This window comes from Pocillopora verrucosa, chromosome 11 (assembly GCF_036669915.1).
Source record: "Pocillopora verrucosa isolate sample1 chromosome 11, ASM3666991v2, whole genome shotgun sequence".
In the NCBI taxonomy this organism is placed as follows: Eukaryota; Metazoa; Cnidaria; class Anthozoa; order Scleractinia; family Pocilloporidae; genus Pocillopora; species Pocillopora verrucosa.
This window is the reverse complement of record NC_089322.1, coordinates 7,569,173-7,596,023: the sequence shown is the minus strand read 5'-3', so window position 1 is coordinate 7,596,023 and position 26,851 is coordinate 7,569,173. Positions and strand designations below refer to the sequence as shown.

The following is a 26,851-nucleotide window of genomic DNA, read 5'->3' as shown; positions in this document are numbered from 1 at the left end:
TGTGCGCAAGGAAACACCGGCAGATGACAATGAAGTGCGCATACACGAGTGTCGAGCTTCAGTGTAGCGTACCGCAGGCACACAACTAGGCATTGCACGAGGGCTTCACGTGGGCTGATAGCTGTGAAGCCGCGTAAGCAAATAATTTGCAACCCGCGTTTTGAGCGCCAAATCAAACTGGTGAGGTTGAAGTTGAACAGTAATTCTCAGTATTTTACATTTTCTGATCAACTCGCAAAGCAACAATACCGGCAGAGCTAAAGCTTTGTCAACGAGAGGAAATTGTTATGATTCAAGTTTGTGGAGAGAGGGTTTTGCGTGAAAACAGGATGAAAAGAAAGAGACTGAGAGACCCAAAAAAAACAAGAAGTAATTACGTAAAGCAAGTCGAGAAAAACGCCCAAAAAAGTTAGAGAGGACACCAAAATATGCAGAATACGGTGAAAGGAACGCGAAAGAGAACAAGAAAAGACATAAGTAAAAAGACGAATATCTAACGAAGAGCAACGCGAGAAGGAAGTACATCCAGGTGTCCAATACCTTCAACTTTCCCTCGAAATGACTGAACATCCGAGCCATTTCTTCTTTGTTGCTGGCTATTTCCTCTGAGCATCTTTTGCATGTGTGAACCGAATCAATGAGTTGCCTCTTTGAACAATAAGGAACAGCAGACTGCGGTTGGATATCATCGTTTAGTACACTACACAGTGGACTGTCGATGCTTAACGCGTCTTCAACCGCAATTATGGAGGGGTATTTACAACCCACCATGTCAACGTTTTGTCCTTTGTACTCCTTGAACAGCCGTTCAATGGCTCCCGTTGCCTTCGTGATTTGCGCACAAAACCGTTTTGCAATGGCTTGTCCATCTAAAGAATGATTAACACGACATGAGTCAAAATGATACCGTAGAAAGCCTACACTACAATCATTTCATTACGATGTGTTGGTTAGCTCTAATCGGGCGTCTTATCGACGACTGTTAGCACTCAAACATATCAATGAATTACCTGCATATTTCTTCATTAGTTGTAAGAGAAACGACCGTTCTTAGCACTTGACATGCATGGATAATTGCACGTCTTCTCGACGCTTCTCTTGCAAATCGCAGAGGTAGGCAATATACATTCTGCTGTCAGGAGACCATCGGGGTTGGCCGGCTGCCCTCAAGGTTCTTTAGCTGTTGATCCAACCTATTACCAGCAGAAAGGAAAATAGTGGAGAAACCAAAAAATTGATTGGAATTATTTGTTTGGTTTTGCATTGCTTTGCAGTGCGATTGGCAAACAAAACTTGCCCCGAGAACCAAGTAAAATACCAATAACGACTTCCACGTTTAACGGTTTGGAATTGTCCATAATTCTGATTGCTCGATTGCCTGATTGTCTGTTTACTTGTGTGATTAGCTATTTGTTGATTTTGTGGCTGGTAATGAGTACTTTGCTTTGTTTTGGCGGACCTCATTTGAAAACCGTTTTAATATCCTTACGTAAAGATCATCTGGTTCCCAGACCAGGGGAGTAAATATAGCGGTTACCGGTTACCTCGCCACCAGGGAGACTCGCCACCAGCGAACTCGCCACCAAGGAACGATCTCGCCACTAACGTACTCGCCGCCAAGCGAAGTCTTCTCGCCACCAACCACCAATAAAGAGATAAACTAGAATAAAGTAGTCGAGGAGAGTAGGATGTTCGAACGAGCACAATTCAAATGCTTGCTACCTGTGATAAAGAATAACACACAAAATATGAGTGTGTAGGAAATTTGCATATTTTACTCCAACCTTTACTCCTTTGGTCACATCAAATATTTTCGAGTGGCTTCTACTATCTATTATCTAAGATAATTACAAAGTAAAGTGTGAAACAAGAAATTTCTTCTGATTGGCGGTTCGTATATACTAGAAAACCCCATGCCGTAATTTATTTGAACGAACTTCAAAAAATGTTTAAAAAAATATATTAACTGCACCTGTTTCACGCGAGACTGGATCTGGGTGGAAGCAAGGACACCAAATTCACTGGGGTGGCTGTGGCCATGCATTCCCGCGAAGAATGCACCATCCCGCTGAATAACGGATGCTTTACACCTGTGGTCTTTTCGGCGTACGGTGCACTGCCAGTCGATGGTTCCGTTTGGTCGTCTTTTGCGGATGTTGAAGGTGTAACCAGTGTTGGTCACCAGCTTCCTGTTCCCTCTTATGGTTCCCTCCAGGACAAGATGGTAAGTCGTCTCGATTGAGTACAGACAAGCGAACAAACTTATCAGCCGAACATCCTACTCTCCTCGACTAATCTCTTTATTGGTGGTTGGTGGCGAGAAGACTTCGCTTGGTGGCGAGTACGTTGGTGGCAAGATCGTTCCTTTGTGGCGAGTTCGCTGGTGGCGAGTCTGCTTGGTGGCGAGGTAACTGGATACCAATATTGCAGAATCCAAACGATGGTTTCATACCTGTCAAGCTGATCGGTCAATATATTCCAAGGTTCAGATGCCGGGGGAAATTTTTGCAGGTTTGTTCTGTTAATGAACCGTTTGAAAAATTCAGAAGAAAAGTATCAGAGAAAGTCAGGACAAATGACAGAAAGTGATGGACCAAAAAAGTAAGACATTTACTGTAAAAATTCAGAAACGAAAATTGGGGTAAAAATTGTATGAAAACCAGATCCCCGTGCTACTCCATACCCTACACAGAAAAACTGCCTCAACTTGTCCAAGTAATCATCTGGTGATGAGCCTTCAAAGAAGAAAACGTAAACTCATAAAAGAACTTGTAACTGTTTAAGTAACTTGTGTGTACCTTTCTGAACTTCAGTTGTGGTACTCTAATTTCCTCTTAAGCACTTCAAAAATTTATCAAACTATATGTTGCGGCAAACGAACATCAAGGCGCGATGAAATGCCAAGAAAATCGTGACCGGAGAAAAATGCCAACCAAATCCAGGGGATATGTTACAGGGACATAACTTTAATCAATCTCGTAAACTGTAAGCGAATTAAAAAAGGGACTTATATAATAGATTGTATTCAATTAAACATGTGGCGACTTAACAGCGTAAATGAATCTAACATAATAAAGGAACTAATAAATGAACCAAGAGCTACGGCAAACACAAGATATATATATATACAAATAAAGACGAAAGAGCTTGCTCGAAACGAGATAAACAACAAAACAAGCGAAAACAACTTACATATCAGTCCCTATACGCCGGTGGCTTGAAATCACACTTTATAAATTAACTTTGGATGAACACCGAACATGAACAGGCGATTAATGAAAGCGGGAGAGAAAAACTATTTAAAGGAATCAAATGGCACAAAGGCCAACTGTAACGCAAATGTCACGCAAATTTGAAAGTCACGCATTTACACTATAATCAAAAGTTAAGTGGGGCAAAATACAATGGAGGTCATTCATTTGTCATGATTATTTTTGGTCGTTAAAGGTGAACCATTCCAAATAAGATCTCAGCCGACCGAGTTGCAAGATAAAAAAGACTGGTTAGAGGTCAATAACAACTAGGCATTCCACGCGAAATTTGATAATAGCCTGGGACTTAGCGCGTGTTGTGTTGGAACTCGCCATGTGACTAAACTTCGTCGTAAATATAGTTTACACACAGGAATTACATCTGATCTTGACACAGTCAACAAAATCACTCGTATTAATATCAGAGTAATTATGCCGAGAAAAGTGATATCACTTTCGAAGAGGAAGACCATGTAATCTTGTATCATATCTTTCGGATCAAAATGGCGGGCTTTTCGATCTTCGAAACTCTGCACGTTGAGGTAAATTGTCTATTTGTAGCACCTCTGAACTCAGAAGTAGTACCTTTTTTTAAATTTGCAAAAAAATCAAACAAAAAAAAAAAGACGATGATAATAACCCCTGAAAGCTTTCAAGTAGCTGCCTCAATGCAATTGGTTTCATTCGTTAATATGCTTTGATATTATTATTATGAATTACACAATGATTGACTGGTTTCTCCAGTTCATCTTACATGTCAACAGATACCTTCCACCTAGCGAGGCTCATGGTGGTCTGCCAATGATAAAACTGTTGTTGGGTTGGCATGTCGCTGTCATTACACACCGAAAAAAATTCCTTTTCCTCTCTCAGAACGTATAAAACATAGCATGGAAAGGTAGAAAATAAATGGGAAAGACAATGGACGAATGATTTGTGTGCTGGATTCTGGAGGGGAGTTTTTAGTTTCAAGCCTTGGCCGTGATAATTGTGTGATACACACTCAGTGTGTATGACTACTTACTGGAACTGTAAGATCAGTAACATTGTTCATGTTGGGCTCTACAAAAAGTGAACAAACAATTTGGCAAAAAGTAGATTCAAAAGTATTTTACATTTTAAAATCACTCATGCAGGATAGCAGAGCTTGTGGAACGTGAGAATGAGGCATATCATAAACTAGATCCAGATCCTTTTGATGATTGGCATCCAGGTAAAAGTGCAAAGCTACCTTTTCACATTACACACTATTTGTGTTTTATACATTATAACATCTATTACAAATACATTAGGTAATGTAGTGTAAGGTATTCTCAGATACTAGGAAGGATAGCTACAGACCTAAAGGGGGTAAGTTTCTTTGAAAAAACTGTGATGCTGCATCAGTGGTGGAGTTTAACAAGATAATTTGGTTTTATTAACTGAGTTGATAATGTTAATTGGCCACCGTAAAGAGTTTCAAAACATTTCAAGCATTAGCCCTTTGTCAGAGTGTTTGTTGTGTAAACCTCTTCCATTAACAGCAAGCTGATAAGAAACAATATGCAGGTTGAAGAGAACCAAGGCCTGCCAATAATGAAACAGGTCCAAGACACACTCTGCATGAAAAAGAATGATAACACATGACAAACAGCAGTAATTCAAACTTTCATGAATGAGAAGTGTTGTTCTTGCTTCTTATTCAATGTCAGTTCTACTTTTTGTTCCTGGTGGAATCTTCACTAGACTTACTGTGTTAAAGAGGCACTGTACTTATCTACTTACTTGAGTCACAAGAAAACACTAGAACTTAGATGAGGCTTGGTGTGAGAAGTGTCCATGTCATAGTGATGGCCTCATGTGGTCAAACTAATATAGCCTGGCTGTCAATGAAATAAATATTTATTATAAATTTTTTCTCAGTTAGTACATGCACAATGATTGGTCAATTTATTGGGTTATATTTCACTGAAAAGCTTGAAAAATTATAAATTTTGGCTTTAATTAGAATCTTCTCCTTTTATTGGACCCTGATTATTAAAAATCTTATGAGTCTCATTTTCTCAGTCCATACTCTTAAGTGACAGAACCTATTTTTTTTTTTTTTGGCTCAGATGTATGTCCCAAGGGAAAAAAACTTGGTCTGTAATTTTAACAGTGCAGATCTCGCACTCAGTCAGTAAGAGGTCTTGATTGTATTAAATTATTCAAAATAAAATCAGCTCTTGTTTTCTCCATCATGAACATTTCAGGTAGAGCTGACCCAGACTGTGCATTAGGCCATCTTTTGAAGACACTGTTCAGAAATGATGAATTTATGGACAAACTAGTGAACTCCTATATCATGAGCACTGTGGAACAGTTTAATCTGAACTGCACTGCAGCCAGAGTGTTGTTAAATGCCACGCCTGGGCTGGAAAGTGCTGCAGTTTTTCAGGATATGGTAAGTTTACAAAGGTATTCTTAATCCTTTAACTCCTAAGATCTGATTGTTAATTCTCTGCTCTAGCTGCAACACATTTCCTTGTGAATTAGTTATGAGAATTTGGTGTTAAATCAAGATGACAACTTCTACCTGATAAGTCTGAGTATTCTCATTACCTTTGTGCTGGATAATGTATGGATATTATGGGGAGAAGTTATCTGTTAATCACTTCTGGGAGTTAAAGGGTTTAACTTAGTAATCTTAAGATGTGACTTTCTTTCTTCAGCTTGAGTTCTATGAAAAACCCAAATCAATGTGTCCAGTTTCTGTGGCATGGCACCCCTTGTCCTTTCCAGAAAAGATACTCAGAATTAACTCATACAATTGCTATTTCATCAAATTATAGATAAAAAACATGAATTTCATGTAGTTACATCATGAAAAACAGAAAAGGAAAAGAGATCTTATTTGTTGCTCTCAGTCACTTCATTTTAGTGCAAAAAAACTTTAAAAAAATGCAAACTTTTCAGATCCACTTTCATTGTTCCTTAATTCATAACTACATTTTTCTTAAATGGAATAAGAGAGATTTTAAGGTTTAAGCTCACTCAAGAAATAGAGAAAGATGTTTTTTGTCTTGTCACAATCGTGTGACAAAGAAAAGATTCTGAGTCTCCATGTTGAATTGAACCTTATACCTTCAGATTCTGGGGTCCAATGCTCTACCACTGAGCCACAACAAATAAGATCTCTTTTCCTTTTCTTTTTTTCTTTGTCCCATGCTCGTGAAAAGACAAAAAACATCTTTCTCTACATATTTCCTATCAATAAATTTAATGTCAATCATGTACATGTAGGAAGCAATGCTTAATCGTTTATGCAAGTGGGCCAGAGAAGCCTCAGAACCCCTGAGATCATATGCTACAGGTATTTATAGCATTACTGGTCTTACTTTTAACAGTACTTCAGGCTTTGAACATTTTGGTCACCATACTAAAAACAAAAGGAAATAAAAAAATTGAATTGGCTAAATATTTAGCATCAAGTGCTCTCCTTGGGAAAATTAGATTTACCTAATTCCTGTACAGCTTCTGAGTTTCTGAACTTACTCAATTTTGTTTACACCTTTATAAACTGGGTGCAAGTAGAAGGGTGTTTTAGTTTGGTGATCCAAGGTAATTTACATTAGGTTAACCCTTGAGAGTGACTTGCATCTAATTTCTTCTTTCAATATCAACCCTGAATCAAACATTAAGATCGCGAGAACAAAGGAAATGATAAGCAACTGAAGAACCTCTTGATTGTTTAACAAATTCTCCTTGTCGGTGCATTAGGAAATGTATAGAGAACAGTATGGAGAATATGCATACTGTTGTTAGGGTGTAAAGAGTGAAGATATAACAGGGCGTGAAATTAATTTTTTTTTCTGATAGCCACTTGGCTCCTAAATTCTTCAAAGTGGTAGCCAAGTGAAAAAAGTTGGTTGCCATTTTCAAAGACAAACAAAACCTTTTTTTAAGCTGTCAGCGTTCTAAATAGAACCTCCAAAATTAAGTTTGGGAAAATATTTTTAATGTGCTACAAAGTGGACACTAGGAGGGATGATATACAACTTTAAAGCTCACTTAAATCCAAGATGGCATCTAGTTATCGATCGAGATGCATGTGTTGCATTTTGGAAACAAACTTAACAAGGAAGTTTGCCACGGATTTATCTTTGCAAATCTTTTTAATTCACTATATCTCTTGGTAAGGTTATGATGAAACATTCTAGTCGCCAATTTGGCGACTAATTTCCAGGATTTGGTTGCCAAAGTGAAAAATTTAGTCACATTGGCGCCTGTATTAGGCTCAATTTCATGCCCTGATATAGATAGTCATGGTTTGATTGAGGATTCTAATATTCCTTTTTGTTCATTTTTTATGTGTATTGCTGCAGTTGCATTTTTAATTTGTTAATAATAATTATTATTTATTAATAGGTCTTTTAGCATTTGCCATGGAGAGCCAGGATATTGCTGCAGTATTCAGAGAAGAAAACTCCACCTTGGTAAGTCAGTATAGCAATAATTTGATTTTAGATATATGAAATTCATATAGTTGCACTGTGGTGAAGAAATAAATATAAGAGATCCTCACAGCCAAGAACACTACTGAACTAGTAGTTGAAATAAGACCTGAAAAAAATGTTCAGGCCCGTATGGGATTTGAACCCATGACCTCTGCGATAACAGTGCTGCGCTCTACCAGCTGAGCTAACAAGCCAACTGGGAGCTGGTCAATATGTTAGATATAGCAATTTTTAAAAGTGACCGCTAAGGTTACAAGAATAAAGGAAATGATCAGCTATTAAAGAATCTAAATTCTCCTTGTCAGCACCTTAAGAAATGCAAGAGAACAGTATGAAGAATATGACTATTGATGTTAGGGTGCTGAGGGTTTTTGTTTTTAGCTTTGTGGTTAACAGCATTTGTGTTTCAAACGTCTGAGTGCAAAGTTGGCTTTTCACATCTCAGGAATTGTTTATTGTCAGTCATTGCATTTTTTGTTTGAAAAACTCTTGTAAACTATAAGCTGAGGATAAAATGTTGAATTTCACATGTTTAGGTTCCCTCTATGCTGCGACGGCTGCACATTTTAAAGGACTTGTCAGACCTTACACAGCCTGCTGTGACAGACCTGTCGAACAGGATTATCCTGAAAGCAAAGACAAACCGGAACAAGAGTGAAAACAGTAACAGTGTGAGTAACAAGATAAAGAAAGTGAATCTTGCTGAGCCAGGACCATCATGCACTGTGCTACAGAATGGCGAATTATCCGGTTTGTGTAATGGAGAAGTGCAAGAAGTGAATAGCTACAATGGAAAGGGTTAGTTCACTTTTGAGTATTGTAACTCTGATTGTCCCTCTGTTAGTGAGTTCAATCTCCTAGCAACTTCAAGTTGATTTAACTGTCTTTTCAAACTGAGTGGTATGACTTGTTTGTAACTTGAAGGCTCAATTATTCTCCCTCGGGTTTTCACTTTCGCAGCCAAGGCAGTGCTTTCAATAAGACCCTGGCACCAGTAGGAGCTCCAGCGGGTATTCTGTAGTGAATTGCCAGGTATACGCTGGGAGCTTAATTCATGCAAACTTACGATGTGTGACTTAAAACACCTCGAGATCTTGTAGAGTTAATTCAGTCTACTTTTGCCTTTATAAATAAGTTTTGATAGATGTTTGATATTTAATCTTATTATATATTTCAGCAAAAATTTCAAGCCAAAAAAAAAAAAAAGAAAGATTTTGAGTTTCCAACAACAAACTGACTCAAATTTTGGTAAACAGTAACCATACGTCGTTTCAGAGGACTTTTTGTGTGAAACACAAGGAGGAGGCTTGTCTGTCAGCAAATGGAAGATTTTGATAATAAAATGATCAGTTAAACGATTGTTATCAAGGACTAAAATGTTTAATGATCATCTATGGAAGTTTGACACCAAAAACTTTGTTTGAAGGGGGGGGGGGAGGGGAGGGGGGATAAGGGGAAGGGGGAAGTATGCCAAGTAGGTTTGCCCTGCACAAGCTAACTCAGTTTCCTTAAAATTTGTAAATATTTTCCTTTTGTTTCAGGCAAAAGTTGTCTACAAGCAAAACATCCATTGCTAGTTAAAACAAGCAGGGGTTTCCGTTCCACTGGAAATGTAATTTGTGCACCTAAGGGAGGGTACCACATAGTCCCTATGTCCTTTTCCCTCTCCCCCCTGACTCTTGGCATGCAGCAGAGACTAATTCTGCAGTATCTGACTCCCTTGGGGGAATATCAGGAGGTATGTGCTGTAATTAGGCACTTGAGCATTTAATGATATATGAAGAACAGAGAGAGTCTCTCCACTGAAGTATGTGGGAAGCTTGTGGGAAAAGGGCTCTGAATCAAGGGTAAATTGGAAATGTCACACAACTTGAAAATTTGAGTTTGGACCGTTTTATCTAGTCGTGTGCGAGCAAGAATTATTTTTTGGAGGAAGGGACATACATTGGCCTTGGTCAGAAGATAAAGAACTCGGATCAAGAATTTTTGATCATCTGATGTGCTTTAACTGAACGTGCGCGAGCAGGAAATTCTTTTTGGATGAAGGGACATAAATTGGTCTCAGTCAGACGATAATGCACTCGGATCAAGGATTTTTGATCATGTGAGGCGTTTTAACTAATTGGCGCGAGCAAGAAATATTTGTTGGATGAAGGGACATGCATTGGCCTTGGTCAAAAGTTAATGCACTCAGCTCTGAATGAAGAGGTTCTCTTTGAGCCGTACCAAATTTTATCAGTTGCTATGGCAACTAAAACAGTCGTAGCTGAGCCTGGAGCATTGCTTGGCCATTGATTTATCTTGACACATTTTTCTTTGAACATTTCAATTCAGCTGTTGCCGACAGTGTTTGAGTCTAAAGCCCTGGATCTTGTCATGTACTACATTACATTTAAAGGCCAGGTGGACCTACAACTTGTCTTTGAAGCCCTCAAGGTAGGAAGGAGGGAGTAACGTCATGCTTTGTGTTGTACGTCTAGAATTTCATGCAGTTACGGTTGGTTTTCACCCTCGCCGGTGTTCTTACAAAAAGCGTACAGCGATATGATCCTGTGAAAATCAAACCGATAGAATCAGAAGCAAAATACTGATTCCACTTATGACTCCTTCGCTAATGATATGTGAAAAATAAATTGCTGGAGTTTTCAGCCATCGGTTAGCTCAGCTGTGATTCCGAAAATCGAGTTTTCACTGGATCATAAGCGTTTGAGTTCTTAGCGGAATCAGAAGAAAAGAAATTGTTCGGAATATTCCGACTCCGATTTCGTCAAGCTTTTGGCTCCACTTACGACTCCAACTCTCGATTTTCTCTGGGTCGCTGGCACTCCTACAATCAATGAACAATTCGACTCCAATTCTGTCTTTTGTGTAAACGAACCTTTAGACACTCTACCACATTCATCTCTCTTGAAAAACACGACTTTAACTCTTCAACTCCCAGATCAAATTTGTAATTCTCCTTACTGTCAACCATAGAATTCTTATAATGTTAGTTCGGATAATTTAGTATTGGATCAGCTAATCCTGCCCGAAATGATAATTTTCTTTATTCTCATTACTTATCTGGTTGATATTGTATTGATATTGTAAGGAGAAATTCTGTCGTGAAGTTAAAGGTTAAGACAATAATGCATTGTACCGACTGGGGTCTGACAAAAAAGCCTCAGAATTTAAAAGCTATTTCCTTTTATTGTCGTTTTAGTATTTGGCATCCCTTCTTTGTCATAAAAAGTTTGCCACAGAATTTGTGACTCATAACGGTGTCCAGCGGTTACTAGAAGTGCCACGCCCATCTGTGGCTGCTACAGGATGTTCTATGTGTCTGTATTATCTCGCTTACAATGAGGACGCCATGGAGAGGGTAAGACATTTTTCCAATTTAAAAAAATGTTTTAAGTTTTCTGATTTGTACTTGTAAGAAATGCAATATTTAGTGCAGATTTAACTTACGGATTTGTGTGTTATGAGCAGACCAGAATTTTCTAAAAGAAAGAGGTAACGAGTATCATTCCGTTAAACATGAAATAACAATGAATTGCATAACACATCTCTGCTTATTTTTCATCAATCTCCCTCTTCCCCCCCCCCCCCCCAAAAAAAAAAGCTTATTTATGTATAACGTATAACCCACAGGTAGATAAAACATTACAGCACTTATTGCTGCATGAAAAGAGATAAAAAAGGAATTAAAGAAAAACTGGTTAAATGGATAAATAGAATTGTAAGCAAGGAGAAAGAAAAAGAAAAAGATAAGGAACAAAGATAATCACTCAAAAAATGTTATCTTACAAAACTACCATTAATTCTACAAAAAAACTCCCATGATTAAATTCTTGGTGCTCTTTTTTCTACATGGGTCAGAGGATCATGAAATTAACAAACAGAATATGTCGACGGAGCCTCCTTAACTGTTTCAAGTAACTTGTTTCAGGTTTCCCTCCTACCAAACCCTGTGCTGAGTGACCTGGTCAAGTATGCATTGTGGCTTTTAGAATGTTCTCACGACTCTGGCAGATGTCACGCAACTCTCTTTTTCTCGCTCACGTGTTCATTTCGAGAAGTGCTGGAATTGTTCGACAGTAATGATGGTCTGCGGAAGCTTGTGAACCAGGTAATTAGTCAGTTTTATTTATTAATTACACGACATGGTTTGGACCCCAGAGAAACGTGGATCGTGTGGTTCAATCGCCTGGAGTAGGATGACACCACGAGGTCTATTTGTTCTGTGACCTTTCCGTTCTCGTAGGAGTAGCAATTTCTCTCAATAACACTCATTCGAAATATTTTGCAATACGTAAAGAAATAAAAGAACGACTAAGGTAAATAATGATAATTTAATTAATAAATTAGTGGATAACGTTGAAGGCCCATTCTGATTGGCTACTCAAACTCCGAATATCCGTTACTGTTCACCTCCAAGAAACTCGCGCGTGATTTGCGCACGGAAATATTGCAATCATCGCGGGAATAAATGAGTTAAAATCATCCCTTTTTGCTATGTTATCTTACTCTTTAAGTATATACTAAAACAAATATTCACCTCAGTGTCGATGGCTGGCGGTGGATATTCACCTCGCGGCTTCGAGACTCAGTGAATATCCACCAATAGCCAGCCACCTCCACTTCAAAAAATCACGGTTTGTTACTTTTGAAACGTAGTTTAGAGACATGCCGACCGCTATGAATTAACAAGTATTTTTAGTGCACGCCGTGTTTGCATTTTCCAGACTGCGCAGTCTCGTTTAAATTTTTTCAAGCCATTTTACGGTCCTATTCTACTTGCGTTTGCATCTTGAAAACAACGAATATTTCTGGCTGCAAACCATTGTAAAAGAATCTTTTTTTTGTTTAACCTTGTCTGGCAGCTAAGTACGCTTTCAATCCTTCGTCCCGACGAGGCAGAACTACTGAGTGATGATGAGGTGTTTGGCAGCCGGCAGACAGCAAAACATACTTGCATGGCTCTACGGAGATACTTTGATGCCCATCTTCACATCAGGGCAGATGCGCTGAGAAGATCTATTGCAAGGAACGAGGGTGGAACACCACCAGTTCCAGTTCCAGCGTATAAGGTGAATTTCCAAGCCTACTCCCTAATTCTAGGAGAAAATTTGTATATCGTCAGATGGGCAAATTCAGTATGTTATGTTATGTAAAAGGACTACGCCTGCTCGGCTGTTTTAGTTCAGAGAGGTTGGAAGTTAACTTAAACCTGGCAAAGGTTTTTGGCAGTATTCTGCTTAACATTTAATCCCATCCTTGTAAATTTTCTACTTTTACCACGAAAGTTTATGAACCTCGCCTAACAAACACTCCAAATCGTCTTAAATATTTACGCAGAAGATACTGTTTTTGTCTGTTTGCCTGTCTGCTTGGTTTTGTTTTTTTGTTTGTTTTTTTTTTCCGCAGTTTTGTCTTTGGTAGCCAAGCATCATCTTGTTCAACTGATATTGATGAGCAACTGTTCTCTTTCAGGCTGCATCCCTGTCTCACAGCAGTGTAATGGAGAACTGTCAGTTGATGTTAGAGTATGCTCCAGCAACACTGCGTTGGGAGCCTGTTGAGGTAATAACTGAGAAATAACGCAAAAGAAAAAAAAAGCGTCACATGGTCGTGGCTGATTATTTCGCAGCGGCGTATCTTGGTTTATTAAGTGGAGGGCACATAGTAGCATTGAACTCCTATGTAGAGTGTTATAGTATTTTTCACAGGGACATGATACAATGTCCAGCTTCAAACTCGTAGCTTATGAAACCCCTCGATGGACACCATGACACCTACTTCCATTGCTTTGTTGTTGTTAGTCGTTATTCTCTTCGGTTTTGATATTATTATTATTATCATTATTATTATTATTATTATCATTATTATTATTATTATTATTATTATTATCATTGTTATTATTATCGTCATCATCATCATAATTGTTATTACTATTATTATATTCATAAGTTTCCTAGTTTACATATACGGTTCGCTCTCAGGAATAGAGTGGAGAAGTAATTTAATTCATTTGTGTGTTTGTTCGTTTCTTGTTTTGTTTTGTTTTTGTTTTTATTTTTTCATTTTATTCACCAGTGTTCATAAGCATAGACACACCTTGCCAATTTACCTATAACTAGAGTAAACTGTCTTCTGTCTGAGGTCTTTACAGTGGCAGAATGCACACGTTTTCTCGTTTTTATCAGGGATTTGTGGCAAACCACAACGGCCTGAAACGAGGACGCGGCCAAACAAAAGATCTAATTGCTTAGCACGTGCGTTTTAGAACTTTGTACGTCTCCGTAGATGCTCTCTGCAAAACGAAAACGTGAAATCACCCAACGTTGTGTGGTCTGAGAACGGAAACACCGATTGCAAATAAGTAAAACTTACATTTTGGAACTCGCATAGCTTACATATGTTATGCTGAAGTTGTGGCCCCGTAAGAGACGATAAACACATCCAGCCACTCGCGAAATTCTAACCAAAAGTAAAAATTCATCATTTCAGTCGACGTCTTCCTCGACGTTGCCTTCCTGACTGCTGAAGTTCGCTATAATGTAACATGTTTTCTTTTTCTCCTAAAGATGATGAACAGACTTCAAGGCTTCACCCTGCTGCTTCAGTTGATCTCCCTATCGTCAGACTGGGGAGTGACCAGTAATAGGTAAGTCATTGGTTTTGCTATCATTTCTCCAGAGTTTGTACGAGTCCAGGAAAATCAGGAAAGGTCTGCTTGTAGGACTGTGTTACTGGACTTTGAAATTCTCGGAAATCGTTTCAACTCAAGGAATTGAAGTTTTTGATAATTCATTTAGCAGAAAATTAGATGTAATGATTTTCTACTGCCTTCAAAAAGGTACAAGAAGCTTTTTAGTATTGTCGACTTAAGGTATTATTAAGGTACAATTTTTCTTTGCTCCATTCAAGAGCGGACGCCATCCGATTAGCAGCCGACGTGACCCGCCTTGCTTTAGAGATGCTGTTTGTGTTGACAGTCGGTCCTAAGGCTCAGATGGCGCTGTGTGAAGAAGTGCAACTTCCGTCAGGAGAACAACAGAAAGGAATGAGGTATGATCTACGGGAAGAGAATTAATTTAGACGTGAAGACTCGAAAAATTCCCATTTAAAGTCCTTCGTGATCATCACAAGGAGTAGAAATGTTCTTAGTCACTTTATTTTAATGACCCGTGAAAAAATTTGATAGCAAGAGGTCAGAAGGCTTATATACTCTCTATTCAGTCATATTAAGAAATCTTTTTTTCTAGGCTTCTGCTGCGTTGCGCTGAAGGGAGTTTACTCAATGACTCTGAGGTACAGAAAGCCGCTCTCCACGTCATTTGTAACTGTGTGTGCGGTCCTCGAGTCAGGGTAAGTGGTTTGTGCGCGTTTCGATTGAGTTCCCTCCCTCCCGCATGAGTTTCTCAAAGTTTTCTCGCGACAGAAAAAAACAACAACAACGAAAACAAACAAGCAAAAACAAATAGGAAACAGAGTTACAGGCGTAGTTTGTTGGTAGAGCAGGAGAAACTTCTTCATTTTGTAACTGACTTGGTAATGATAAAGTCGCTTAAAGTTGAGTCAATATCGGAGTCAACACAATAATCTTTGTTTACCTCTCCACGGTTCCTCAACCCCCTCCCTCCCCTCCCTCAACGCTGCTCTCCTCCCAGTCTTAGGCTGACTAAAGTTCATGAAAGAATTGCTACTCAAACGTTAGGAATATTTGTTGAATTTAACTTTTAAATTTGTACTTAGTGTTTAAGGTGTTAAGCTACCAGGCCGACTGCGTTGTTCCTTTTTTACAGTTTTCCGTTTAACTATGGTACAGGCCTGATTTTTTTCAGTTTTTTTTTCAACTGCTTAAGTAGTGTTTGGCGTCACCGCGATGATTACTTTTGTCGTCATTGTTTGCAGATTAACGGAGCTGTTGCAAAATTTCAGTCGAAATCCAAGCCGGCTTTCAAAAGCAGCGACGACATCTTATCCAAGATGTGGGGATGTGTCAGGGCCAGTAATGGCATCAAGGTTCTGCTCTCCTTACTGATGGTGAAAACGCCATTGGTTGATGCAGATTGTATTCGTGCTCTGACTTGTAAAGCGTTATGTGGTTTATCGAGGAGCGACAAGATTAGACAAGTCATTGGAAAACTACAGCTGTTTAACAGCGGCCAGTTACAAAGTGAGTATTGCACTGCGCAGTGCTTTCTTCACACTTGTCCAACCATGTATATTATACAACTGGGCGTGCCCGTGGGCAAGATGAAGCGAGTCCTGTGTTCTGATAGATACCTGAGCTCTTATCCGCTTGGGGTATCACGCTTTTATCTCGCGCAAGATAAAAGGTTGCGTTGCGAAGACTTACAAAGTTTGTAATGTTTAGCCAACGTCGGCAAAGAAGTCGTAAAAAGCGATAGAGGACGGTCAAAACACTTTTCAAATGTAAAACGAGCACTCACCATCACAGATGGCTTTCTTTCCAACGCTTAAAAGAAAACAAGTCATTCTTGATTCTTATATAAGCAGAATAATTTTGCTATGTAGTAATTCCTTCATTGAACAACTTAATCAGTCGAGCTTTTGTCTAGTTCAAGACTCTTCGTCTCAGTTCACAAAAGCGCCAAAAAGAGCTCGCCAAATATCCAGCTATCTTGACGTATTTATAGCCATGTTGACCTTCTAAAACATCATTTCATTTCTTTCGTTTACGTTGACTCAATGTCGTGTGTCTTGAATTTGTTGACAGTTTTGATGCGAGAGCCGATCATTGAGGATAATGCTTCTGACCACGCCCTTTTCTGCAAATATGCTGCCGAGCTACTTGAAAGAGTCACTGGTAAATCCCTGGCTACGTCCTCTGCAGTCCCGTCCCTGTCTAGAATAAACAAGGTATGAACTTGTAATTGACACAACCTATCGTCTCACACAGGGGAGGGCGGAGACCTTCAACAGCGTCTTTACTCGACAGTTTACAGCTCACTAACTTTTGTTTGAACGGCAAACGTACGGTAAAGTCTAATTTCGATTATTAAAGTTTTGCTTAAATAATGAACAATCGATTATTTTGTTTGAAGAATTTATCAGAATCTACTTCTTTGTATTTCTTGTTTAAAAATGGATGGTCATCGAGACTGCCTTCAGGCTTTCTCTGTTTTTCAGAGGAGGGGAGGAGGGACATCCTCAGTTTCCCTGCCATCCCCTCCCAAAAGAAAACATTTGATCGTAGGTAAGATGGTCACACTATCAGGTTTCATCTAAATACTTTTAAGTTAAGAGGAAATTAAGAAATTAATGCTTTCTAGAGCATTATTAGAACAGCCCAGTAAGAAATCATATGTAAATTTAACAGTTTTAGAGTTTGAATTGTCCTTTTACTTCTCTTACCCAATAGCTTCTGTGGGGTCGGTTTTCTTACTTATTTCGATGTTCTCTTAAGTAGGACACTTTCAAACCCTGTACAGCCCAATAACTTAATATCAGCCTTTACTTTCTTAGGCTGATGTTGTTGCGCAGATTCATATTTCATATCCGGCAAAAGAGCTTTTACAACTAGTTCACAGTCACCTCACAACCCAAGGTTTGTTGTGGAGCGTCGAGGAGCATTAAGAGAAAATCAGGTCAAGGGGCGGAATCACAAACTGAAGAATTTCCCTTAAAACCTATTTTTAACACACCCTTGAAATTTAGAAACGAAAGTCCCAAGTCATCTGACAGTCCAACAATTATGCAGAGCTGGATTATTTCTACAATTTAGTAGGAATAATCTTTATTGTAAGACCTCTTTGTAGTTAAGTCTCTGATTCTTATTTTGAGTGTCTTATAGCAATCAAAACAACCAATCAGAACGAAGAAAAATATCACGTGGAGCCAATAAGAATTTAAGGTAAAAATAAACAACCTTCTGAAGCGCGGGAAAACGCGGGCGACAAAATCGCAACTGGTTTTAGTTTTGAATCTGATTGGTTAAGAAGGTGGCGTGAGTTGTCTAGATCAATTACAGCCCTTAGCAGAGCAAAGGCGAAGCGTCCCAGATTACTTTGGACACTCGAATTAAATTTGTTCTAGTCTTGAGGGTGTTTGGCTCATTTGTTAATCAAAGGTGTGGTTGTTTTGGACTAGGACTTCATGAGACTGCAGAGGTTTTACGGAGAGAAGCCAATCTACCTGACCCAAAACCTGAATCAAATCTGCTTTACACGCCTACTAATAGGAAAGTATGTGGTGCATGTTGTCGTTGTTAAGTGTATTCTGTGATCACAAGGTCCCTTGATTCATGAGGAAAATACAATCATCTCGTAACAGCGATCGCATTTTCTAAAGTCATTTAATAATGGCACGAGTCTGCGTGATCGGGTTATGATGAAAATGACCAAATTTGTCCTTTTTTTTCTGAAATTCTTCTGTGAAATTCTTTTACAGGAAAAAGAATCGACAAATTAAGTCAGTCCATTTGTCCTTCATTTCATCATTCCATTCCTTTGTCCACCAGTCCATTAGTTAGTCAGCCGTTAGTAAGTGATTGAGCTTGTCAATCTACCAGTCAGTCAGTCGATCAGCCCATCCGTTAGACAGTCTGTCGGTCAATTTAGTATTATCAACTGAGTTGATAACGTACATTGGCCACCATAAAGGGTAAAGCTGGCATTTCGAGTGTTAGCACTTCGTCATAGCGACTGATGTAGGGTTAACGCCAGAAACGTCAGCTTTTAAACTCTTTACGGTAGCCAATTTACGTTATCAACTCAATTGGTAATACTGAATTACTTTGTTATTCTCTCCCACCGACGCAGCACCACAGCGCTTCTTTAGAAACTTGCCCCCTTTCTTAGTCTGTCAGTCATTCAGTCAGTCAATCAGCCCGTCAGTCAGTTAGTTTGTTCGTCAGTCTGTCAGTTATTCCGTCTCTGTCAGGCAGTCAGTCAATTAGTCAAGCAATCAGTCTGTCAGTCATTCCGTCTGTCCGTCAGTCAGTCAGTCAATCAGCCCGTCAGTCAGTTAGTTTGTTAGTCCGCCTGTCTGTCATTGCGTCTGTCCGTCAGTCAGTCAATTGGCCCGTCAGTCAGTTTGTTAGTCAGTCTGTCTGTCACTACGGCTGTTCGTTTATCAGTCAGTCGGCTTGTCCGTCCATCAGCTAATCAACCAGTAAATCGTTCAGTAGGTTAGAGCTCGCTCGTTCGGTCAGTCGATCGGTCGATCAAGTGAATCAGGCGGGCAAGCAGTCAGGCTCATGATGTGGATCGTATCTCTTCGTACAAGACTAACCGTATGCTTACCGTCATGTCCCATGTCACTGTACACAGGTTCGATTCAATCACTCCTCAAGCCTTTCTACGGCCTCCTCTGGTGTTAGCACTCCCGGGACTCCATCCCTGACGCGGTACCGATTCAACGACCCTGGAACACCAACAGGAAAGGTAATAACAATGTTTAGATGATTGAGCGGTCAGGATAACTGTATCTGAATGCTGATCATAATTTTGGCGTGTGCTTATCCCACCCCTGCCATAAGAACAAAGAAATTCATGGAAAAAGTCTTTTTTTTAATCTCGTGTAAATTTATTTGTCGAAAAGGATAATAATTTGTTGATTATTACGATATTATTATTTTATTAATGTTTTGTGTTACAATATTGTTTATGATACGTCGATCAATTTCTTTGTTTGCATGTTTGTTTTGGTCAGCGGCTTCTACCTTCCGATCTTTCTCGCCCTGCACGCCCACCGTCACCGCCTACGTTGGACATGATCGTGACGCGGTATCTTCGCGAACAGCATGCGCAGTGTGACAATCCTGTGTCCGCTGGCCCTCCATTCTCCTTAATACGGTAAGTCATGTATGCCAGAGCTAAAAATATCTGAAAAAGTATTTCAGCTTGTTTGGAGGATTGCCAGTAGTTTCATTAAGAGTTTCTTATGTGCATTCTACTCTCGCTTAAATATGGTATCGTAGTGCCTCCTATTAAGATTTTAAAGGTGGAAAGTTTCTAAAGAACTGTGGTGCTTTGTTGTTTGGAGAGTTTAAGAAGGTAATTTGGTATTATAAACTGAGTTGATAACGTAAATTAGCCACCGTTTATAGTTCCGAATTTAACGTTTTGAGCGTTAGCCCTTCGTCAGAGCGATGACGAAGGGCTAACGTTGACTGAAGTGGTGACCAACTCGACTTATAATACCAAATTACCTCGTTGAGATTTTTTGCGAATTTTATACGACCCCTAAGTAATCACCACCGCCTATCTCTTTAACGGTAGCTACTTATATAAAAGGTTTGTGAAACCCTAAGCTCCTCCTGGTAGACCGGTAGGTGAGTAAGAATTATTTCTTGACCTTTGACAAAGGAAACACTTGTCTCATCATCTTACTAGGTCGTTCTGATACTCGTGTCAGCTCTTATTATAGAGTGGTCTCCCTCAACATTTATCTGTACTCAATCTTGAAAAAATGTTCTCCCACCTGAAGGTGATTCCGCGTCATGGCGGATTTAACGGCGCCAGACTAAACAGACGGTTTGTGTACGGAAGGTAGGAGATGCTTTATTTGTGCTTCGTATGGCTTTATTAGAAATTCTTAATGTTTTTTTAACAGAATCGTTGTAACCTGATTCTCAGACCCCTGTCCACACGTAAACGGTATTTCTGAACACAGGTGACGGAGGTTTCCATAATCTCTGAACAGAGTGGATTTTTCATGTTTTTCAAAAGCGCCGGCTTATCATCTTCGCGTCGACCAAAAGAAGTGGAGTTTTTCACGTGCAAGGACATGACACTAGTTGATCTCCTTTTGAAGTCTTTTATTTTCAGTTTTATTAGCAGAGAGGTTTGGACTCAAGGAAACGATTCGAATATGCCAAGTTTGCTCAATATATTGTTCAAGATAATGTTCCTCTACAGAATTCTGACGCATTTTGCCGACGAAGTTTCACAATTAGTCGTTGATTGTGTCCAGTTTAGTTCTCGGTTGTGTCTAACTGTGTTGTTCTCCACTAGATTTAAACCGCTCAGGGCCATTCGCGATACTGAAGAAAACAGCTTCTTTACATGTGCATGTTTTGCAGTAAGTCTCTCTGTTACCACATTCAATGAGATTTTTAAGATCTATTACTGATTTCGAGGACTAACCACTCCCAAGGATAGAAAAGATCCTGGTTGGCTAAATTTGGCAAACACGAAGCAGTTGAAGTAAACTTTAGAAGGGGCCTGTTAATTTTCCTCCAGAGGAGTGGGGCGGGGGATCGGAGTATTCTTTTTGTTTCACCATAAAATACACCTGATCCCCCCTTAAATTTCTGTAGTATTGTAATGATCCCACCTCATTGGCAGTCAATTCTATAGTTGCTCCTCTAAGCTCTGTTAGAGACGACTGATCCCCCTCCGCTCCCCCCCTAAAAACCGTGGGATCCCCAAAAATTCACCTACCCCTCCCCCCAGTGATAAAGACGGGTTCTCAAGAGTGAAGAAGATTAAAACCAGTTGAAACTGAAAACCGATTTTTTAATTTTTTTTTTTACGATGAACGAACTGTAATACTTCTTCAGACATCAAATTTACTCAAAAATTTCTCTTCAGGGCTTGACCCTTTACATGCTAAGATCAGTATGCATATTCTCCTTACTGTTCTCTATGTAATCCCTAAGGTGCTGACAAGGAGAATTTGTTTAAAAATCAAGAGCTTCTTATTTGGTGATCATTTTCTTTATTCTCGTGATCTTAAATTTTGAGCTTAGGAAAAGCTTTCTATTTCAGATGCTGGTTAGCTTTAAAACTAATTACAAAACAAACCTTCGAGTGCAGAAGTGTGTCTGCTTCAAAGTACCGTTTACGATCAAATGGAAGATACATCGTCAAAGGGATTAACGGAAGCTACACTCAAAGAACATAGAATGCAGCGAATGTCAGCTCATATCTGTGTCCTCGGAGGAGGTTAAGTCGAAGCCATTTGTCTCTTCGCTGAAAAAAAAACTGCCTCACAGTTTCGCTCATCCGCTCTACGCTTTTTTTTTCTTCTTTTTTTCTTCTTTTTTTCTTTTTCTTGTGGTTACGGTTACTTGCTCAATTCCGAAACTGCGGTGAGGCACAATTAGTGATGGGGTGTTTCGCTTTTTAACAGCCTCTTCGAGCAAGCGTCTATTCGCCTTTCACTGCCCCCTCCTTCCACTTTCCACTCAAACTCTAAGTCAAACATGGCCGGTGAAATAATCGATCGCGAACTTCTTAACGTTAACTCGCCCTAATATAACGCCTGCACTGCAAGCTCAGGAGGTAGCAGTTATCCCAGCTACCTCATGCCACGACAACTGGGAGAAACTTTGGCAATGCGAACCATCTGACTGGCTTTACTTGTCATTTCATGATTGCATAAGTTGCAAACTATCATCGTAAAGATCTTGTCATCATGTCATAACAGTTCACGTGAATTATTTCATATCATAAATTCGGTAACGTTCTTTTTTAGAATCAGGCCAGCACCGACGAAAGCGTTTGCCGGGTGTACGAAGTCGGGCGGCTGCGTAGGGCTGATGACGAGGACGAGCAGGTATGAGAATCTTAAGGACTTTCACATCAATATTCGCAGGAACGGACCAATCAAAGAGAAGTGAAACCGCCATCTTGGATTCGGTTATGTGATTGGTTCGTGCCTTATTTGCATACAAAATCCTGCACTTTGTTAGGTTGTGGACTATAGCGCCCCCTGGCACTAAAGCAGAGATGAACTTTAAATTACTTCTGGAACATAATTCAAAAACACGTCACTTAGTGCAACACGTGTTTGATGTAGGTCAGTAAAATAACGACTCCATGCCTTTTTTCTCTTAGGAATCCGACGAAGGTGGCGAGGAAGATGACGATGTCGATGACGATGATGATGAAAATGATGATGATGACGACGAAATTGAAATCACGATATCTGGCGATGATGATTCGGATGATGACAGTGATATTGATATTTTTTGAAGCGCGGCTTTTAAGTTTCCATCTTTAAGTTGTTAATTCAACTCAACAATGAGCACGTCATTCTGCTATGTTTTTATCTTTGAAAAATGTACTTGTATCACACAATTTGGGAATGATAGTTTAAGCTTGGAGTTGAGCTTCTTGACGGCGGAGTTTTTTTTTTATGTAAAATGCTATGTAGCAGAAAGTAGAAGTCATCATCGAAAAAAATACACCCATGTTACTGATTATGCAGTCAGTGTGAGGACAGAGACGCCACAGAAAATGACCCCCAAGGTTCGGTTGATGAGCGAGCCATGGTAACAAATTGCAGAGTGTTCTTGGGAAATTATGTAAGGGCGATGAAACGGCTGGAAACTGAGTCCAACAGTGATATCAGTGCATGCAAGATTACTGAACAAACATTTTGACGGTTGATGAAGGGAAGAAATCTTGCAGAGAGGGAAAAGAATGAGACCATTTCCCACAATGGCTGCAATGGAAATTATAAGATCAATGACGAAACAAACATAATAAGACTTCGATCATATACGCCCGTGAAGCAACGAAATTGATTAATTCTTGTTTGGTTTGTATTTTCCTTTAGGTTCTCCATGTTATTTTATAGCAGTTACCACTCTTTCATTGCTAAAGGCGTTGAGAACTCTCCTCTTGAACACCACACTGAACATCCAAAGAACGAATCTTGTTTCCGAAATGAGCTGGTGGTGATGTTTAAGTCTCTCTAGCCATGTAAGACTTTCAACGGCAGACGGGGGTTTTCTATATTCAAGAAAAACAGAGTTGAAGGGTTTTCGGTCAAGACCATTTTGTTTTCTTTTCCTGCGGTGATTTTCTAATATTTCGTGTGGCTTATTTCTTCATTTTTACTTCAAAAGAAGCATGGAGGTAATTGTTTCTTTTCAGCTGGCTATTTGCGGTGGTAACACTTTTTTTCCGCACACCACACCCAACTCGTTTCAAAGCAAATTTAATTAATTTTAAAGTTGTGTTTTCTCTTTTAAACTTAAACCCTAATCGAATTCATTCAGAGGAAAAAGTAATATCGAGCTAAGATTTTCACGAATATTTTTTTAGCCTTGCGCTTATGTTTTTCGCCAAGTTAAAGAGTACCTCTACTCACTAACATATCCTGACGTGCCGGCAAATTGGCTCTGGCTAATGAGTTCTGAATTTAGGGAACACTTGTGGCAAAATAATTAATTTTTCAGAGAAGTGAGAATTGCAGTAAAGAAGACAATCAGAGCGTTTTGTTGTTGTTTGTAGCTCAATGATGTCTTTATTTATGAAAATTTACCACGATGTTCCTTAACATAAGTATATTATGCAAATTTTTTCATCTAAAAAGCACTTGCTTATCATAAAATAACCACAAATATGTTACCTTAAAAACAAAACGAGCATGCTAAGAAGGGCAAAGACACACATGGGTCAGGAACTGAAAAGAAAAGCTGACTTGTTGAGAAAGCTCTACAAAGTATTGGCGAAAAACAATTCACAGATTCTACGTCATTTAGTATGTTAAATAAATGTGGCACCTGCTTACTAAACATGATGAAAATTCAAAGAATATGAATAAAACACAAAAGAGTTAAAAACAAGTCTAATTATAGCTGTGACATTTGTCATCGGAAAATCAGACAACAGGAGGAATTTTTATCCAATAGAAACTGTTAAAATTCTCGACAAAACAATAATACTCTTATATCGAATAGGGATCGCCCAATAAACGTTCATTTGCTGCCAAAAGAGGGAAAGACAGAGCCACAAGTCTGAACGTGAGCGCCAATGGCGACCCTCACAAGTCAGTTATTTTCACAATTACCAATTGGAGTAGTAGCATTTCTCCTCGCTTTCAACATTGTCCTCTCCTTCACTGCATCTCTTGGTAATGGTCTGCTTCTATTAACATTTTATAAAGTGTCCTCTTTGCATCCCGCTGCAAAGGTCTTGTTTGAATGTCTAGCCGCTATCGATCTTTGTGTGGGTCTTTTTTCACAACCTCTGTTCGTGACTGTTTTATTTCTTTACATTGATCTTGGTAACACCGACATAGATATTGTGTATTACGTCGAAGAGGTTGTTTGTATATCCAACTATGTTTTGTTTGAAGTGACTGTACTGATATCAACAGCTATCAGTGTTGACAGACTTCTTGTTCTGTTATTGAGGCTGAGATACAGACAAGTTGTGACACTAAAGCGAACTCAAGCTGTTATACTTTTATGCTGGATAATTGCTGTTTTATGCGGATTGGTTCGTGTCTGGAGTCAAACGGTTTCGGAGATTGTTGCTTTTGTGGCCGTTGTGGTATCTCTGGTTACTTCCGTGTTTTGCTACGTAAAGATCCACCTGAGATTACAGCGGTACCAGGCTGAAGTAGAAGACAACCCTGGCGAAGGATGGTCAAATGCAGGAGAAGATATAGGAGCAGGAAAAGATGTAGCAGGCGCAATAACGGGGACAAGAACAGCCACAGAAGAAGGAGCAGGAGTAAAAGGTACAGGAAGGGGAAGAGTACGTGCATGGACAGCAAAAGGTTCATCAAAACAAAGATTAAACGAAAGAGTTCAACTAAACATCAAACAATATCAGAAAACAGTTTCCAGCATATTTTGGGTGCAGTTGGCTTTAGTGGCATGCTACACCCCTTTTATAATTGTGTCGATATTGAGACATACAGTACTTAGTGGATCAGCAATTCATGTTCTGTGGCTCTTTACGAAAACTTTAGTTTATCTGAACTCATCTCTGAATCCCTTTCTTTACTGTTGGAAAATCACAGAAGTGAGAAAGGCAGTAAAGGACACAGCCAGGGCGTTTTGTTGTTGTTCGTGATTCGAGGTCGCCTGTACTTATTTGGAAAAACTTCCGTGTCCTTAAAGAAATAATTTTTTGCGAATTTTATATTAATCAATAAGGAATCATTGAATGCTGACAAGCAATTGCACTTACAGAGTCGAAAACTCTATTGCAATATGAGGAGGAATACAAATTTCTTTTTCTTTTCCATGTTCTCTTTAAAGGAAGGAGAATAATAAGAAGAGGAAGACATAACATCAATTAGTCTCTCTTTTTTGCCATGAAATGCAATGAGATATTGATTGAGAATTGATTCTTTATCTATTTAGGACGGGTTTCTAATATTTATTCAAAGATCGCCCATGCATAAACAAAATTAATAAATAAACGTTAATTGTGGACTTGTCTTTGCTCGATGTGCCCTGTTCTCTCACACGTAAATCTAATAACTCGCATATTGACTAAACAAACCGTTTTCAGCGAAGTGCGAAGCAACTTTGTCGAATAAAACCTTAAAAGAGTCTATCCCGTACATTTGTGCGGCCCCTTTAGTCCTATTGCCGGCGGCGCTTTTAAACAAGTAAGGTTGTTATTTTCTTTTCCTTTTTCGCCGCCTCAGTTATTGCTGACTTCTCTATACATACAGTCACAGTGAACCACTGCTTTCTTTTGCATTTTTGGCCTCTTTCAGCTGACTTTTCCCCACAATCAGGAGGAAAAACCTCAAGATGAATATGTCTAACCTTTATTTTAAAATGCGTCACGCTTGAATATCAAATAAGACTAAATTAAACATCTCACAAATTGAGGAAGCCACAAAAATGGCTGATTGGTAATTAAATGGCTTATATTTTGGTATTAGTAAATTCGAGAATAATAAAAAACGAGATTTAGCCAAGAACTTTAACTTTATGATGAAAACACAAGCGCGCGTCTCAGCCCTTATCAATGTTCAACAAATTTTTTTTTTTCCACAAACAGTTCACATCTACTTCCAAAAACAAAGCGTGAAATGTGTAATGATATATCACAAATAAATCACTCACACGAGCTCTAGAATATACTCTAGGCCATTTTGGCAATAGTCTTGGTTTTAAGGGCGTGATGAATGACTTAATAGCTTAGTCATGAAAACTGGTTACGCTCACACAGAAAGGCACAATCCGTCTCCTAACGGTTTTCAAGAGGTATTACGTGTTTACTTATCAGTACCTGTTATAGTATTTAGCTAGAGACTGGCAAATTGGGTCATCAGGCTTTCAAATACTTTATTCTTAATCGCATAAATAAACCGTTTTTAGTTGACAGATATGTCAGCCTGCTTGTTTTGATAACACCAAGGGTAATAATATATGATTATTGACACACTTTAGTTATTGTTGTGCGTGTG

General features: G+C 39.1%; 2 protein-coding genes and 1 non-coding gene across 3 annotated transcripts in view; 2 read left to right on the top strand and 1 right to left on the bottom strand.

The window, feature by feature from the left end:
- Window positions 1–3,578: 3,578 nt before the first annotated feature.
- LOC131799939 (DDB1- and CUL4-associated factor 1) overlaps window positions 3,579–26,851 on the top strand; it is a 159,570-nt gene continuing 136,297 nt past the window's right edge. Inside the window, exons 1-21 of the mRNA XM_066173944.1 lie at window positions 3,579–3,793; window positions 4,388–4,464; window positions 5,483–5,673; window positions 6,513–6,582; window positions 7,638–7,705; window positions 8,263–8,524; window positions 9,268–9,464; window positions 10,061–10,162; window positions 10,929–11,087; window positions 11,658–11,837; window positions 12,592–12,798; window positions 13,202–13,291; window positions 14,296–14,375; window positions 14,639–14,779; window positions 14,977–15,079; window positions 15,626–15,890; window positions 16,455–16,597; window positions 17,204–17,285; window positions 17,828–17,922; window positions 19,009–19,122; window positions 19,391–19,533. Of these exons, the coding sequence (XP_066030041.1) occupies window positions 5,548–5,673; window positions 6,513–6,582; window positions 7,638–7,705; window positions 8,263–8,524; window positions 9,268–9,464; window positions 10,061–10,162; window positions 10,929–11,087; window positions 11,658–11,837; window positions 12,592–12,798; window positions 13,202–13,291; window positions 14,296–14,375; window positions 14,639–14,779; window positions 14,977–15,079; window positions 15,626–15,890; window positions 16,455–16,597; window positions 17,204–17,285; window positions 17,828–17,922; window positions 19,009–19,122; window positions 19,391–19,533 (2,627 nt within the window). The 5' untranslated portion in view covers window positions 3,579–3,793; window positions 4,388–4,464; window positions 5,483–5,547. The remainder of the gene's footprint in view (window positions 3,794–4,387; window positions 4,465–5,482; window positions 5,674–6,512; window positions 6,583–7,637; window positions 7,706–8,262; window positions 8,525–9,267; window positions 9,465–10,060; window positions 10,163–10,928; window positions 11,088–11,657; window positions 11,838–12,591; window positions 12,799–13,201; window positions 13,292–14,295; window positions 14,376–14,638; window positions 14,780–14,976; window positions 15,080–15,625; window positions 15,891–16,454; window positions 16,598–17,203; window positions 17,286–17,827; window positions 17,923–19,008; window positions 19,123–19,390; window positions 19,534–26,851) is intronic.
- Trnan-guu (transfer RNA asparagine (anticodon GUU)) lies at window positions 7,848–7,920 on the bottom strand. The gene has a single exon. It is a non-coding gene; the product is annotated as a tRNA-Asn (tRNA).
- LOC136284361 (uncharacterized) lies at window positions 20,240–23,209 on the top strand. The gene is made up of 3 exons (XM_066174595.1): window positions 20,240–20,761; window positions 22,160–22,240; window positions 22,522–23,209. Exons 1-3 carry the CDS (start codon window positions 20,396–20,398, stop codon window positions 22,657–22,659), a joined length of 585 nt encoding a protein of 194 aa, XP_066030692.1. The 5' UTR covers window positions 20,240–20,395; the 3' UTR covers window positions 22,660–23,209.